The 18,374-nt window shown below is 40.4% G+C and overlaps 1 protein-coding gene across 1 annotated transcript in view; it reads left to right on the forward strand.

Annotated features, from left to right (window-relative positions):
* Positions 1–3,707: 3,707 nt before the first annotated feature.
* LOC122803382 (interferon-induced GTP-binding protein Mx3-like) overlaps positions 3,708–18,374 on the forward strand; it is a 1,250,224-nt gene continuing 1,235,557 nt past the window's right edge. Inside the window, exon 1 of the mRNA XM_044072962.1 lies at positions 3,708–3,824. Within this exon, the coding sequence (XP_043928897.1) occupies positions 3,737–3,824 (88 nt within the window). The 5' untranslated portion in view covers positions 3,708–3,736. The remainder of the gene's footprint in view (positions 3,825–18,374) is intronic.

Genomic DNA, 18,374 nt, shown 5'->3' on the forward strand with positions numbered 1-18,374 from the left:
GAGAAAATTCTAAGCAACAGAGTGATGAAGAGATGTTTAACAGTAAAAGTAACTGCATTAATAGTAAATGAGGTGGGAATTGTGCTTGACCAGATTTCTAGATAAACTCCTGTCTGTACAAAAATATCAGAACTCTACACAACTCTAAGTACTCAAACAAGTATAAAGGTAGAGAAACTCTTGAGCAATCACGCAAGTGGTAAGTAGTAAATCAGGAACAAAGGTACACGAAGTGTGTTTTGAGATGTAATTTTTGAGAGACTTGGAGAAAAAAAATGACTAGATTAGTGTACACTCAACCCTGGATAGAAAGAAAGCTTCAATCCAGAGCTGTAATAGGTGTAACTTGGAGACTGAGGATGAACTGACTGAAAGCTCTGAGGTAGGACTATGTTTAAAACAGAAGTATACCCAAAGCTTGTTGGGAGTACTGAAGGGGAACTTGGCAACCAGAATCTGTGCACCAAGAAAAAAGTAAAATCAATATTATATTCTGATACCATGTGGTAAAAGGGCAATCTAGTGAAACAGAGAACTTTGTTTTTTGTTCAAACAGAGAAAAGGCTACAAAGAGAAGGCAAGATAAAGGAAATGTTTTCTGTGTACCAGGAAAGAGAAACAGAGGCAGTCAAAATGTAGGTGTACTAATCAAAGGGGAGGATTGTATAACCCAGGTTCATAGTGAAAACTATTAAAAATAAGGCAGAAATAGCAACTGAGTTGCCTTGTATAGAGGAGAAATCAGGAAATTAAACTAGTGTCTGTATTTATGGGATTGAAGGCAGAGTCCTCTAGCTCACAACAGGCTGGCCTGAGGAAACTTCAGAGTTTACTGATCCTTGGATAGGCTGGTTGGCTTTGAAAAGGCAGAGTAAAGAAAGAACACCATGAACAGAGCAAATACCCCTGCAGTAACTGATCACACTTGGGTCCCACATAAAGCTCGATATTTGAGTCACAGGATAACAAAAAGCAGATGCTTTTTGTAGTCAGGGAAATGTGTCCTTCAGTATAACGAGTCAGGATCAGAATGACAGAGTCAAGGATCAGAAGATCAAGAAATCTGAAGTGAATAATTACTCTGGATTGATCCTGAAACTTTTAACTGAACTAAGGGATAAGTGAAGGGCTGCAGGAAGCATAGACATCATAAAGTACCTGCGATAGAGCAAGAGAGACAGCTTAACATAAGCTTTAAACAGTGTGACTATATTGGTTTAACTGAATGGCATCTGTGAATTCAAAGTGCCAAGGGTAAAATGATAATTTTGTGTGTCAAAAAAGTAAAATAAAATTGATTACAAGCAAGAAACTTATGTTTTAAATTAATATGCAACAAAAAAAAAACTGTAACAGATCTGCGAATGTAATGGAAAGCAGTTTTAAGAAGTGAAAGTGAAGCCATACTTACTGTGCAAAGATATCAGATCAGCAGGGCAGTGAACAGCAGACAACAGTAGACAATACAGGTAAGGCAGGGACCTATATGTTGGGTACTTTAGGAAGAATAGAAAACAGACCATGTTCTGCTTATGAGCAAGTGTTAAGAAAATGATACTGTACTGTATAAAGTCCAGAGGGTGTGCATAGTTTTCTTTGCGGGGAGAAATTCCTAGAGTTAGCAGTAGTACTAGGAATGAAGTTATTTTGGTGACCTGAAGAACTTGCCAGAAACCTGTTGGGGAAAAGGTCAAAGAGGAAAGCAACATCCATAACTTCCAGGATAGACTATAAGGAGTGACACCAATAGTGCAGAAACAAGTAAAAGGGAGTTTTATTAAGGAGTCAGATAGGCTTTCAAAACTATCTGGATGTGCTAATTTGATTCTGTATCAAGATTCTGAAGTAAAGCATATATGTCAGAATCTTAAAGGATATTAGAATCCAGATGAAGTGCTATATGAAATCTAATTGAAGAATGTCCTGAAGTGGACACAAAGAAAAAGCTAATTTCCCATTATACATACCTCTTAAATGTCTACAATTTTTCAGAACACCCCTGATTTTACTTATTTTTGGTACACCACTGATGATTACTTATCTGTTAATAATGGTAGGGATTAGCTTCATACCACTTACTTCAGAAAATGCACGTTAATGATAAAAACATCTTCTATTAACATTTTAAGTTAGAGTAATATTTAAACATTTGCAAAATTGTTCCCCTCTTCCTTACTTTTGGTGTTGTCCAGAATTCTTGAACAAAGTTGAGAGGTAGTACATACCTCTCAAACAATCCGTTAGAACAAGAAATCTAGACAAAGCCTAAAATTATGTGGGAACAAAGCCCAAAACATAGGGACAGATTTTAAATATTGCTGTTACAAACTTCTAAAGTTGGAATGATGGGATTTGTGTTGGCAATGGCATGCAGTTTCTGAAGGATACGAAGTCTGAAGTTCCAATGTATGTCATTATTTAGTTATTTCAATTCTCAGTGGTGGTTTGCCAGTAAAAACACAAATTTTATGAGTAACAGACCCAAAATATGATGCAAAACTATGGACAGTTGATAAGTATAGTATGCACTATCAGCATCCACTTACACGTTGACACTCTAATACGAAGAAGCTGAAACCTCCTGTGTGGGCTGCGGTGAAGGATATCCTATTCCTGAAAGTCCCACATATACGTGCGTTTTTGAAATTTAGTAAACATTGTGTATAACTTCACGCATGCTCATAAAGAATTGTCCAGATAAGGCAAAACTTGTATTAGCTAAACATAATGCATGTGTAGAGTTCTCCATGTATCTCTTAAATATCTCGTTTGTCTGCCATGCATCTGTCTGAGGTATTCGTATATCAGCCTTTAGGATACATACTTCTCAATCGTACAGAATTTCCCTGGGTTTGCCCTGCCCTTCTTAAATGTTTTTTTTTTTGGTTAAATCACTGATAATTACAGTCAACCGGTGATGCAGACAGTTGAAATGATTGCTAAATGCGGTATTTTACGTTTAATACGAACTGTTTTGATGAATTAATATAACTCACTAATGCATTGTTGTCGCCTCATAGTAAGACGCTGTCCAGTTCGATTCTCAGCTAGAGCATCTTCTGCGTGGAGACATGCGTGTATGGGCGTAACTTCGTTGAAGGTTGTGCGTCAGGGCTGGTAACTCGGCACGTAAAAATCAACTACCAATCATTAGCGGACCGGAGTTCCGCTGTGGCGACCCCTAACCGGGAAAAGCCGAAAGCCACAACAACAACAACCAATGCATTATCATCATAACTCCCAACGTCTTACTGCAGGAAATATAGACAGAGCTAACATAACGGTGGTATGTGTTAAACATTGCTGTTATAAAAAAATTGCTTTAAACGGGATTTATGTTAGAATGTATTTTCTGAAGGATTTGAAGTTTGAAACTAAATGTCTGTCGTCATTCTGCGACTTCACTATTTACCAAAAAAAGTCACAACTTTATAAGGAACAGACCAAAAACATGAGTCGTAAATCTGGACTCTTCAGGTATATCTATAGATTATCAGGTAGAGCTATTCTCGACAATGAATGTTTGACAAACCCTTTCAATCTGGAACTCTGAGGTACACAGACTTATGAGTTATACCCTTCAGAGTACGTAAGCAACTGTAACATTGCTAATTAAAATGTAATGCCAGAAATAAGAGAACAGAATCCGAAAGTTACAGGAGAAACGAAACCTCCGAAATCGGAATGCATTGGCTAGGAAGGATCAGTCACGTGTTTGGGGGGAGCGGGGGATAGTATGATGCTTTCCATCGGCTCGAAACTAACCGGCTGGCTGTATGAGGGGGTGATTTGTAGTTTACAGCCTGCGAGATATTCTGTATTTGGTAAGTTCTGTTTGAAATACCTCTCAGCTGTGATTTATTACATAGGGCAGCATTTTTTTAATTCATGTTTAGCCTAGTTCAGTGATCTTTTGTCATATAGATGTACGTTACGTATCTAAGAACCTAACTTATCGTGAAAAATAATGTGCTCCTTTTTCTGAGTTTCTGCTTGTTACTTGTAGGTTAGTACTACGATTTTCAGTGCTCGGAAATTGGGATATAATAAATGACATATATGTTAATGTAATATAATTAATTGTTCTTCACTTAGCAAAACTACATATGGAGTACAAGCGCATGAAAAAGGAATTGTTTGTTCTCTAGGTCTCAGCCTTCTGTGTCCAGTGTAAACGGAGAAACTCTCAATGTATAAGGGATGGGTAAAGCAAGGAATTATTAGTTACTGTTTAGGAAGCCCACGGCATGGTTAAAATGATATCGTATAAATTTTGGACTATTTCATTGAACCTACCGGTTTGAACCTTTGCTGTAGATGACTGCCACTGTGGAAGTAACACCACCGATCCCATTTTCAAAACTGGGGAAAAGGGGTTTTGGGATGGATTAAGCCTATATTTACCGTGGATGTCAATATTGTTTAAATGGTAGCGTGATATACTCAACCCAAGCAAATGCAGAATATCGCAAAATATAAAGAGCATTCCTCGTTTTGAGACTAGACTACAGATAAGGTGCAGCTGACGGGTGCTCTGGCTGTACCTACAGGTGGCTGATGTGCGTTCCATGAATGTTCGAAGCACGAGAGGATGAGGGCAGTGCGGTAATTTTGTCCACAGGAAATCCCTGTCAGTGGGATTTGTAAGTGCGCAACGGCAATGCGACCCTCCTCGTTTGAGAGATTTCTCCCTTCTACGAGCATATCTCTCAAGTGTACCTCATTATGAGGAGCGTACCTAATTTGGGGTGTTAAGTTCGTGTTCTTCGAAGTTATACATTGAAAGGGTATGTCACACGTTCAGTGTTAGGAATTTGTTTAACTGATATCCATGGTAAATAGAAATGAATCGTACTAATTCAAAATATGCTGTTTTTTATAACTAAAACCAGCATATTTTGACCTTCCTAGTTGAAATTGCTAGTAAGTTATTAGCAGGTGTCGTGTTCCACATTTTGCCCGTTTGTTCCACGTTATGAGGGCTAGTATTCCTCATTTGGAGATGGAAGGTTGAGAGCTATGTCTACGAGCTGTGTGTGGGGAGGGGGGGGGGGGTCAACAGCGCATCCTTTTTTCGCACATCTGTGTTTTGGGTATTACTTTGTTGTGATGCTCAAGGTTTGCCCTTGGACTTTTAATAGTTGTCCGCTTTAGTTATATTTAATGATTTGGGGGCAGGTAAAAAAAATACTGCCTACCGTACCTCACAACTTTTGTGTGCAACAAATCTGGAGTTAATGGGGGAACAAAGGGTCCAAACTAGTGACAGATTTTAATCATTATCTTCTTTCGGCTGTTCCAGTTAGAGGTCGCCTCAGCGGATCATCTGTTTCCATTTCTTCCTGTTCTCTGCATCTTGGGGGGTGTCAACAGCGCATCCTTTTTTCGCACATCTGTGTTTTGGGTATTACTTTGTTGTGATGCTCAAGGTTTGCTCTTGGACTTTTAATAGCTGTCCGCTTTAGTTATATTTAATGATTTGGGGGCAGGTAAAAAAAAATACTGCCTACCGTACCTCACAACTTTTGTGTGCAACAAATCTGGAGTTAATGGGGGAACAAAGGGTCAAAACTAGTGACAGATTTTAATCATTATCTTCTTTCGGCTGTTCCCATTAGGGGTCGCCGCAGTGGATCATCTGTTTCCATTTCTTCCTGTTCTCTGTATCTTGGGGGGGGGGGTCAACAGCGCATCCTTTTTTCGCACATCTGTGTTTTGGGTATTACTTTGTTGTGATGCTCAAGGTTTGCCCTTGGACTTTTAATAGCTGTCCGCTTTAGTTATATTTAATGATTTGGGGGCAGGTAAAAAAAAATACTGCCTACCGTACCTCACAACTTTTGTGTGCAACAAATCTGGAGTTAATGGGGGAACAAAGGGTCAAAACTAGTGACAGATTTTAATCATTATCTTCTTTCGGCTGTTCCCGTTAGGGGTCGCCGCAGCGGATCATCTGTTTCCATTTCTTCCTGTTCTCTGTATCTTGGGGGGGGGGGGTCAACAGCGCATACTTTTTTCGCACATCTGTGTTTTGGGTATTACTTTGTTGTGATGCTCAAAGTTTGCCCTTGGACTTTTAATAGCTGTCCGCTTTAGTTATATTTAATGATTTGGGGGCAGGTAAAAAAAAATACTGCCTACCATACCTCACAACTTTTGTGTGCAACAAATCTGGAGTTAATGGGGGAACAAAGGGTCAAAACTAGTGACAGATTTTAATCATTATCTTCTTTCGGCTGTTCCCGTTAGGGGTCGCCGCAGCGGATCATCTGTTTCCATTTCTTCCTGTTCTCTGTATCTTGGGGGGGGGGGTCAACAGCGCATACTTTTTTCGCACATCTGTGTTTTGGGTATTACTTTGTTGTGATGCTCAAAGTTTGCCCTTGGACTTTTAATAGCTGTCCGCTTTAGTTATATTTAATGATTTGGGGGCAGGTAAAAAAAAATACTGCCTACCGTACCTCACAACTTTTGTGTGCAACAAATCAGGAGTTAATGGGGGAACAAAGGGTCAAAACTAGTGACAGATTTTAATCATTATCTTCTTTCGGCTGTTCCCGTTAGGGGTCGCCGCAGCGGATCATCTGTTTCCATTTCTTCCTGTTCTCTGTATCTTGGGGGGGGGGTCAACAGCGCATCCTTTTTTCGCACATCTGTGTTTTGGGTATTACTTTGTTGTGATGCTCAAGGTTTGCCCTTGGACTTTTAATAGCTGTCCGCTTTAGTTATATTTAATGATTTGGGGGCAGGTAAAAAAAAATAATGCCTACCGTATCTCACAACTTTTGTGTGCAACAAATCTGGAGTTAATGGGGGAACAAAGGGTCAAAACTAGTGACAGATTTTAATCATTATCTTCTTTCGGCTGTTCCCGTTAGGGGTCGCCGCAGCGGATCATCTGTTTCCATTTCTTCCTGTTCTCTGTATCTTGGGGGGGGGGTCAACAGCGCATACTTTTTTCGCACATCTGTGTTTTGGGTATTACTTTGTTGTGATGCTCAAGATTTGCCCTTGGACTTTTAATAGCTGTCCGCTTTAGTTATATTTAATGATTTGGGGGCAGGTAAAAAAAAATACTGCCTACCGTACCTCACAACTTTTGTGTGCAACAAATCAGGAGTTAATGGAGGAACAAAGGGTCAAAACTAGTGACAGATTTTAATCATTATCTTCTTTCGGCTGTTCCCGTTAGGGGTCGCCGCAGCGGATCATCTGTTTCCATTTCTTCCTGTTCTCTGTATCTTGGGGGGGGGGGGTCAACAGCGCATCCTTTTTTCGCACATCTGTGTTTTGGGTATTACTTTGTTGTGATGCTCAAGGTTTGCCCTTGGACTTTTAATAGCTGTCCGCTTTAGTTATATTTAATGATTTGGGGGCAGGTAAAAAAAAATAATGCCTACCGTATCTCACAACTTTTGTGTGCAACAAATCTGGAGTTAATGGGGGAACAAAGGGTCAAAACTAGTCACAGATTTTAATCATTATCTTCTTTCGGCTGTTCCCGTTAGGGGTCGCCGCAGTGGATCATCTGTTTCCATTTCTTCCTGTTCTCTGTATCTTGGGGGGGGGGGGGTCAACAGCGCATCCTTTTTTCGCACATCTGTGTTTTGGGTATTACTTTGTTGTGATGCTCAAGGTTTGCCCTTGGACTTTTAATAGCTGTCCACTTTAGTTATATTTAATGATTTGGGGGCAGGTAAAAAAAAATACTGCCTACCGTATCTCACAACTTTTGTGTGCAACAAATCTGGAGTTAATGGGGGAACAAAGGGTCAAAACTAGTGACAGATTTTAATCATTATCTTCTTTCGGCTGTTCCCGTTAGGGGTCGCCGCAGTGGATCATCTGTTTCCATTTCTTTCTGTTCTCTGTATCTTGTTTTGTCACACCAGCCACATGCATGTCCTCTCTCACCACATCCATAAACCTTATCTTGGGCCTTTCTCTTTTCTTGTTACCTGGTAGCTTCATCTTTAGCATCTTTTTCCCAATGTACTCAGCATCCCTCCTCAGCACATGTCCAGACCAATATAATCTTGCCTCTCTGGCTTTGTCTCCAAACCTTCTAACCTGGACTTGACCCTCTAATATACTTATTCCTATTCCTGTCCACCTTCGTCACACCCAGTGCAAATCGTCACATCCAGCTCTAACTCCTGCCTTTTTGTTAATGCCACTGTCTCCAACCCATATAACATAGCTGGTCTCACTACCCTTTTATAGACCTTCCGTTTCACACTTACTGGTACCAGTCTGTCACAAATTACTCCAGACACTCACTTCTCCACCTACTCCATCCTGCCTGTACTCTCTTCTTCACCTCTCTTCCACACTCGCTATTACTCTGAACTATTGATCCCAAGTATTTAAACTCCTCCACCTTCGCCACCTGTACTCCTCGCATCCTCACCATTCCTCTATCCTCCCTCTCATTCACAGACATATATTCTGTCTTAGTCCTGCTGACCTTCATTCCTCTTCTCTCTAGAGCATATCTCCATCTCTCCAGGATCTCCTCCACCTGTTACCTACTCTCACTACAGATCACAGTGTCATCTGTAAACATCATAGACCACGAGGATTCCTGTCTGATCTCGTCTGTCAACCTGTTCATCACCATTATTCGTATAAACTTAGAAAGTTGGTAGAATGAGAGGATTTGTGTTGACATGCATTTCTTAGAGGACATGAAGTCTGAAATTAAAGTATATGTCATTATTTAGTAACTTCAGTCCTCAGATCATACCAGTGATTTGCTAGAAAAAGTACGAATTTTATGAGGAATAAATAGACCAAGAATATGAGGCAAAACTCTGAACATTCTGTGAAAATTTGGACAATTGAGAGTTGTGGTGCTTTCCGTGAACACCAAACACATTTTCCTGTTGTACAACTGTTGTCTTCTTCTCAGTGAATGTTTTTATTAGTTTTTCTTTGAGGCTAGTGCAGCTTATTAGGTTAGGTTAGATTTCCCACAGGAAGCAACGGTGTAGCCAGAAAATTCTGTTTTTTCTCCCATAAACTCTCTTACCTTGATCCACCTGTCATCTGAAAAAAAATAGGTACATCTTTTAAAATGTTGCCCCCCCCCCCAACAGTAAACAGATGTACATATCATTTTCAGTGGTTTCATATAAAACTGTTCCAGGTGTTGATTTGTAATTTTCTTTGTAAGCAAATATGTACCTCTTGTCGGTGACATTACATTGAGGAGGTGTAAACATAATATAGCCCGAAAAAAGTTACAACGTTTCTGTGTGACGCAAACTTGCAAGGAAGACCTGACTTTTGTATATATTTTTGCTGTCACTTATAGTTTTACAGTGGTAATCACTTTTGTTCCTGCATGGTGGTTTACTGTTGAGTTACACAAGGAAAATAGTGACGCTTGTCACTTGTATTCACTGTTAAGGAGTGAGCTGCATATCTTTGAAGTTTATTTTTCCCTTGTACTCTCTTGATGATTTAAAGTAATGCAGAATAATTTTCTCCGTTTCAAGTGCATTGCTACCCCATCCCTCACTGCAAAACTGGTAGATGCTGCAAAGGAAACACAGGTGAAAAAAGAAAGACTAAGACCTCAGTATCTCAACATGACAAGAATACCTGCAAATTCAACATACCAGTAAGAATAATGCCCAACAGTGTGTGTGTGTGTGTGTGTGTGTGTGTGTGTGTGTGTGTGTGTGTGTGTGTGTGAGGTACTGTGTAAATAACGTCCGTCTAGGGCTTCTACACCCCTGGAAAGGCATTATTTACACAGTAACACATAACCTGAAGAGCATTAGTGCACTTAGAGAATATGCTGCCTGTAAAATTGTGTTTTACTTATTGTTGTTACTATATTTTTTCTATATATTTTTGATGTAAAATTTTCTCTGCTTAATGTTTCAGACTTGCCATAGCATATGTAAATGTTACTAGAGGAAATGTTTTACTTTCAAAATATAATGTTAAAAAAATATCCAGATATTTATTTTATTTTTTGATCCCTTGCTCCTAAAATGTGTGGTTTTGTTGCCAAGCATTGGGGATTGAGGTCACTAAATAATGAACTCTAAAATTTACTTTCCAAACTAGCACAAAAATGCTAGGGTTACTACTCGTAAAACACTCGTATTTATTTTAAACGCCAAATATAACCAAACGTTTTTCGTCCTTACTCAATGCTCGGACTTCTTCAGAAATTAATTACAGCCATTTTAAAAAACTTCTATTATTTATAAGTTCATACAAAAAACCCGCCAAAAAACTAATCAGCGAACACAGGATCATTTAAAGGTATATTAGCCTAAAAGCCTGTTAGTTTACTAATGTATTCTAAAACTTCAGTCAAGTCATTATATGACAATAAAACCAACCAATGTTTATAAATTAAATGAATATGAAGGTGAATTAATACATTGCTGATAAATATGCATTACATAAAATTCCTGATAATAAAATTTATCCTATCACTTATTATGATATTTTAAAATTGATTTTTTTAAAATCTGTGTAGATACTATGTATTCTCATCACCTATATATTTTTATAAAAAACGTCTATTTGTTAAATAAAACAGATGCTACAACCCTTTTAACATTTATGTTCTACACTCAATCATCTCTCCAAACTTTTTAATTTGAGCAAACACATAAGTGAACATTTTTCATTTAAGCCTGGGCTTACAAAGGCATTTAATTTTAATTGCCATAATAATTCTACCTTTTCAAGTAGTAAACTGTAAGGACCTCCTCTTATATCTTTTTTCACTTGTACAAGTACCCTGAACTGAAATTTATGTTCAGGGAAACTCATTACATGTCTGGCAAGTGCATTATCTTCCTTATTTAACCTAATGTCCCTTTGATGTTCATACACTCTTTCTTAGATCTTTCTCTGTCTTTCCCACATAAAAAGCAGGACAGCTGCAACAAGTTGCCACATACACTACCCCTTTTGTGTTACACCCCCTACTTAAATATACCAACTCCAAGATTGCACCACAGTGGAGGAAATGACATCACAGTGAAGGAAATGGCGAAGTCCCGAAAACAGCCCAGTGTTTTTTTTTTTTCCTTATGAAAAAAAAAACGCTGTTCCATGCTTTTGGCATTTTACCATTTCGCTTAATCATGCTCGACGAAACAACATTCACAAATTTAAGCATTCGCTTAAATAATAGGAATCCATATGGTTGCACCCCTGGTTGGTGTATTGATTATCTGGTCTAGGGAGTTTGTGTTTACAAAATCCAGGAATCTCTGTGCATGTACATTTGATGTTGTATAGGATTAACAGTTAACAGTGAGGTAATTAAAGTCACCCATGAATATGGTATTGGGTTGGATGGTTAGTGTTTCTAATACGTTTAAATACATGGTATGGATTTCCTGGGTCGTAGAGGGGGACCTATAGCTTGCAAAGAAGTGGTATTGGATTTTACCTGTGGTGATTTGAACACAGAGCAGCTGAAGTGCATTCTCCCGTTTGACCAGTCTTGAAGTATATTTATTTTGATTTAAACAGACACACCTTTACATTAGTCCCTGTCTGTGAAGTAGCTGGTCTAAATGTGTGGAAGGCGTTGTAACCCTGCACTGTTGGTGTGCTGTCTGTGGCTTTAAACCACGTCTGAGAGACTGCACAGACATCAGCAGTCTGTAGGGTAAAGAGAGCTTCCAGGGAGTAGAGTTTTTTGTTTAGGCTGCTAGCATTGAGCAGTAATACCTTTAGATTTTCTTGGTTTTGATTTGGTATGCCGGAAGTACTTTCAGTTTGGCATTGCCTAAAAAAGGCACTATGGGGGAGGACAATGTTTTAACTAATATTCGAAAGCCTAGAGGGGAGAGGTGCAGACCATCCCTGGCAGAGTAGTGTGGTCTGTTGACCATCTCCTTCCATGCTGACAATTATTGCACCCCCTTAGAATGACGCCAGAAACTAAGCCAGTTATTAGTCAACAATCCTCTTTTGTTCGTATTGTGGCATCATCCTTGGAGAAGGTAAAATGCTGCTCAGTGCTAGGCTCATTCCAGCCTGAGAGACAGATTTGGAGAGCTCTATGATGTCTCTCTTCATATAGTGTAGGGAGGTACATCTCGGGTCATTTACTCCCACATGGACTATGACCGAGTCATATTGGTAATTGTGATCCAGTGACATGAGTGCATGCGTAATGTGCCAGATCCTAGCCCCTGATAAGCAACTGACTGTAACTTTCTCCTTACTCAGCCTGGTGAGAGGGACATCAGCATCTCTCACAACGGAGTCTCCAATAACTAGAATGTTGGATTCTGTGGTGACTTGCCTTTTATGGGCTAAGAGGTAGAGGCTCTATGAGATGTAGCTCTATGTGTTGATTCGGGCATTGTTTTGAAAGAGCGCATTTGGGGCTGCTGATGGTATTTTCTATGTGTACTTTGTCTAGGAGGTCTTTGTGCTTTAGGAAGGTTACATGTAAGTGCCACAGTATATGTGGATCTATACTATGTCTGCTTTTGAATTGCAAGTGATGGGTGCAACATGTGTACTACTGACTACCTTATTGACATTAGGAGTACTTTTATGTGAGCTTTGCCTCCAGTGACGTTGTGTAAATATATGTCTCACATAGCGTGTCAGTTTGAGAATTAACTGGTTGTCAGTAAACATGAGGCAATTTCTACATTACCTTAGGATGCCCATATCCATCAAGCTGGTAACAAAGGCAGTAAGAAAATTAATATCCATGGCAACAAACCTTTTTTTATTGATTAGACTGTTGAGTGAGAATATCAGTCACTATCAGGAATCTAGTTTGCAACTATGTGGACAGTGCTCATCATTGCAAACTAGTCCTGTGTGCAACTAGATATTGGAGAAATTTCAATTGTGCTTTTACAGGAAAAATGTCACTCAAGGCGTCTGAGTCTGTATAGAGAACTGCCAATGATTTGAGGGGAAACTTAATATATAGACCCTGAAAATTTAAGGATGAAGTATTTAGGATGTTAGAAATCAAGCAGTATTTACTGAAAGCAAAGAATTAGCTTGTCAAGAATGACGAAAAGAGGGAAGTGGCATGAAAGGCTACTGCCTGGCTACTACAAATGCTAGTCTCACCACAGCTTTACTCTGTTGGAAAACAATACTCCTTTGCTTCTCTCACCATAAGCAAAATGTTAGCAGCAATCCCAAAAAGAGAAGCAGGCCACAGCTTGTTTGGTGATCCACCATCTTGTCCCCGATGATGCAATGGTCTGTAGGCTTGTGGCCTTTTTCTGGTAGATGCCTGAAATAGCAACCAGACCAGTCCGGTATGTTAAGCACAGGCACTCGCTCTCCAACCAGAAAGAGTCCGGAATCAATACACTCTGCTCCTAATCTCACCAGGATCAGAATATAAGCACAGATTCCAAGCTGTCACCTATAAAGCAGTTATTAGGCTTTCTGGTGATCAGCAGTCTCCAGGAAATAGTGTCACTGTACTCCTTCTCTCAAAAGGAGAAGACAAAAGCACTAATTCCAAGATGACTACTGAGAGGCAGAATGTGGGCTCTCCAATAACTGGTGGTCTTGCAATAGATGCTTAAAGGCAAGATTGAAAAAAAAAATGGTTTATCCTAAACACTGCAGTTGCACTAAGTAGATATGAAAGTTGGTAACTTAAGTTTAACTGTCTAAAAAGTTTAGCAGAGAAACACTATTTTTTAAAGAGCAAGATAGATTGAAAGGGGGTGTGGACTTTTGTATTCTGGTACTATGGAATACAGTAGGATGGCCAATAAATTTAAATAGTTGAAGGGGAGTGATTTCACAAAATGATAATTTTATGCTTACTCACAATAGCCAGTAAAAGCAGAGATGAAACAGGATATATGGCCAAATTAACATAAGGGGCAGGCAATTAGAAAGACAGTGGTGTTTAAGAACACAACAGTAACAGGGTCGGAGGGTGGGAACATTTTTTTTATCTGACTCACAAGAGACAGAGCTGTGTTTTCCAAGTTTTAATATGCAGTTAAAAGCAGAATACAAGTAAATGCAATGTAAAGAAATCAAATCACAGGCAACAAAGTAAGAAAAAGGCAATAAAGTAATACAAGAAATAAAAAGCAAACTAACCTTTCCCTCACAGCAAACTGTGGCAAAGTCTGAGTGAACCTTTCCAGTAAAGAAAATGTTGGACATGCCTTTGAGGTATGGATAATGACTGTTATGTGCAACCCAAACACAGTGGCAGAAATGTTATAACATGGCCAGTGCTGAAATAGGCATATCCTTCCAATAGAATAAGGAGAATTACCTAGTTTGACGGGATATTTTAGAGTTACATAGTTAACGCTGTTCGTAACACAAGCAGAAACCTGCAATTCAAAGTGGAAAGGAGTGATGAGGATGCAGGGAGAAATGCAAGAAACTTCGAAAGAGTGGGAATTTGGATGCGGATCCTTAAGGAGAATAACAGTTATACAAACTATTTTCATAAAATAAAAAGGATTAAGAACTAGGCCAGCTCAAAGGAGATTCTACAGATAGGGTTGACTGCAGTTAAGAGTACACAGAATATACAGAAGTGGGCTGGAATTTACTGGACGAAGCTAGTGTATCAAAGTATAGGCAAAGATAAAGGGGTAAGGGAATCCTAAATGAAAGACCTGCACTGGTTGAATCTAGAATGGAAGTTGCTGTTAAAAAGAGATAGTTGGTAGGGCATATAAAATAATGAATGATAACTATATGAAGTAATCAGAGAAGGTTAGAAAAGATTGGGAAGAGAGATTAGATAAGTAATTCACAAAGAAACAATTGGAGGACATATGTTTGTCTCCCAAATATGTGACAGAATCTAGAAGATTTAAGATTTTTGTCTGGAAAAATTGTTTCCTGGGTAGATGGCAAGTGCTGGAGGTGTAATGGGAAAGTAAGATGCGTGAAGTCCCCACTCTGGCACAACAATCAAGGAGCCTCAATCCTCACCACTGACATTGGAGAAGGGACAGTCACTTGGAACAAAAATGGATACACCCAGTATTTCCAGATGCAGCTGTCTGCATCAAGCACAATTTCCCTTAAGAGCATACAAGGAACACACTCAGTCTGGGGTCAGGATTTCTCTGTTTGTCCCAAGGTCCCCATTAAGGCTTTCCATTGGCACAGCTGTAGAGTTAAGTCCTCAGGTGCATGTCCAATCCATGTCCTCCAGCACCCTGTATGTGAAAACAGTGCTTCCTGTCCGTGCTCCAAGCAGGTGACACACACTTTTGAGATTTGATTTTCACACACACACACACACACACACACACACACACACACACACACACACACACACACACACACACACACACAGCCTTGCTAAGATCTGCTGCAGCTCCTGGAAGTCATAAAATAATTTCAAACTTCCATCCTTTCAGAGTAGCAGTTACTTCACCCCAGTGACAATCCAGAAAGTTTCCTAGTTCAGAGTTTTTGTCTTTGGATGCACTGAGAACTGTAAAATAACATACTTATGGCCTAGGTCAAGTAATTTAATTTCAGAACATTTTCAAAGTTTGAGATTAACTTTTTCTTTTCCTGCACCCTCTTTTAAAACCTATACATTTAAACAGTTACAATAATGCATGTATATTTCTTTTTCTGTCCAGCAGGGTACCCTTTTGGTACATTTTTAACAAAAGCAGTATTAGAAATACATTTTTTGACAAGCATCTGTACCAATCAGTTTAATATACAAATTTCATATAATTCTTTACAAAATTCCAGCTAGCTGTGCATGCATATGTTACACAGCCACTGCTCTGCTTCTCCTGGCATAGCTGGCAATACCGCACATAATCACATCTCTTCCCCCTTTGACGACTCAAGCTGTTTTTTCAATTGATCCTTGCAAAATATTGCTTGAGAGGAATGACCGTCTGGGAATACATCAACCCATAACCTGTAGTGAGAGTCCATCTGCATTAGCATTGCTAACCCCACTGTGGAATTGCACTATCCTGTCACATGCCTGCAACCCTAGGCTCCACCTTAACAACTTGGTATTTTGCTAACTGGCTTGATGTAGCCATGTTAAGGGATTGTTGTCTGTAACTACAGTGAATTTCCTTCAACCCATAACCTAGAGCCCATCTGCATTAGCATTGCTAACCCCACTGTGGAATTGCAGTATCCTATCACATGCCTGCAACCCTAGGCTCCACCTTAACAACTTGGCATTTTGCTGACTGGCTTGACGTAGCCATGTTAAGGGATTGTTGTCTGTAACTACAGTGAATTTCCTTCCATACAGATAGGGTTGAAGTTTCTGCAGTGCCCATACTATGGCTAAACATTCTTTTTCTACAGCTGCATAACATTTCTCTCTAGGTTGTAGTCTACGGCTGAGATGTACCACTGGTTGCTCTTCTCTCTCTGAGCAAACCTGGCTGAGTACAGCCCCAGCCCCAGCCCCATGATTTGAAGCATCCACCTGCACAACAAATTCTTTGTTGTAATCTGGACTGGCTAATACAGAGGGTCCTTCCAACACCCCTTTAAGCTTTTGGAATGTCTGATTGCAGGTTGAGGTCCACACTACTTTACCTGGCCTGTTTTTCCTTATCAGGTCTGTGAGAGAAACCGCTGTTGTACTTTAATTGGTAACAAATTTTCTGTAGTACCCCGCTGTCCCCAAGAATGCCCTCACCTGCTTTTTGGTAACAGAGGCAGACCATGTCTGAATGGCTTCCACTTTGGCAGGTTCTGGCCTGATCTTACCACTTCCCAATCTCTGTCCTCGGGTAAGAAACCTCTGCTATACCCACCTGACACTTACTGTGCTTAATGGTCAACCCTGCTCTTTGCAGTCTGCCCAGGACGTCCCTGCCATGCTGAAGCTGCTCATGCCAGGAATGGCTGTAAATGGCAGTATCCTCCAGGTAAGCAAGGGCATAATCTCCTGCTATGGTACGATCTGCCACCTTCGGAAAGGTTGCTGAGGCAGTTTTCATCACAAAGGGAATGTTTGTGAACTCTTATAATCCGAAAGGATTCTCAAAGGCTGAGTTCTGTCTAGTGGTGGGAGTCTAATGGCACCTGCCCCACCCAGCTGCTCTAAAGCTTTATCTGTCCTAGACCATGGATAAGCATCTGACTTTGTGTGGCTATTTAGTTTCCTGTAGTCCACACAGAACCTGGTGCTGCCATCTTTTGTTGGCACCAGCATCACTAGGAGGCCCAGGAATTGCTGGACTTCTGGATTACCCCCAGTTCATTTCCTGTATCTCCTCCCTCAGAGTCTGTCTAAGTCACTCAGGCACCCTGTAAGGTGCCTACTTGATGGGCCTTTGGGGTCCTGTATTCACATGATGCTGCACCAGGTGGATGCACCCAGGTTTCCCAGTGAATATGCCCCCAAACTCCTGCTCGGATTTCTTGAACTTGGGTAGGGATAGCTGCTTGGACATACCTCTTCCACTGAGGTGTCAGTCAGAGCCTCAGTGAGGAGATCAGTCACCAGATCCCCATCAGACTCCTCCAGCCAGCCACTGCAAATACTCGGCACAGGGCCTTCCTATCATGGTAAGGCTTCATCATGGTAGCATGGTATAATTTATGCCCCTGCCTTCTGTCCAGTAGTTCTACCTTGTAATTAACATTACTGACCTTCCTTAGCACTTTGAGGGGTCACTCCTAAGCTGCCTGCAGCTTATTGAGTCTGACAGGAATGAGAACCATCACCTGCTGTCCCACAGCATACTCTCGGGATTGAGCATTCCTGTCATACCAGACCTTTTTCTGCTGTTGGGCTCCTGCGAGGTTCTCCTGGGCTAAGCCCATGAATTCCCTAAGCCTTGTCCTGAGGTTTAGGACATATGCCACAATAGACACCTAGTGGAATTCCCACTCACCTTCCAACTCATGATAAATCAAATTTAAAGGGCCCTCACCCTATGCCCATACAGCAACTCAAAGGGTGGAAAACTTGTGAATTCATGGGGTACCTCTCTGTATGCAAACAGCAGATGGGGCAGATATTTGCCCCAGTCTCTCTTAAACTGGTCTGCAAATGCCAGCAGTATGGTCTTTAGTGTAGATTAGTAGTTTAACCTCTCCACAAGACCACTATTCTGGGGATGGTAGGGCATGGTCCTTGGGTTCCTCACTCCACAGCGCTTCCACAGACAAGCCAGCAGGTCTGACATGAAATTGGCACCACTGTCAGTCAGTATTTCTCTTGAGGAAAACTATCCTGCTGAAAATCTCTAACAAAGCATTTGCAACCATCTCTGGCTAGAGGGAGGACAGAGCCTCCGCCTCAGGGTATCTGGTAGTATAATCTACTACTACCAGGATATACTTCTTCCCCTTGGAACTTTGGGTACTCAGAGGCTCCACAATATCCATAGCTGTCATCTGAAATGGCTCTTCAA

The sequence above is a fragment of the Protopterus annectens genome, chromosome 5.part1, assembly GCF_019279795.1.
Source record: "Protopterus annectens isolate FY-2018-M chromosome 5.part1, PAN1.0, whole genome shotgun sequence".
Lineage (NCBI taxonomy): Eukaryota > Metazoa > Chordata > Ceratodontiformes > Protopteridae > Protopterus > Protopterus annectens.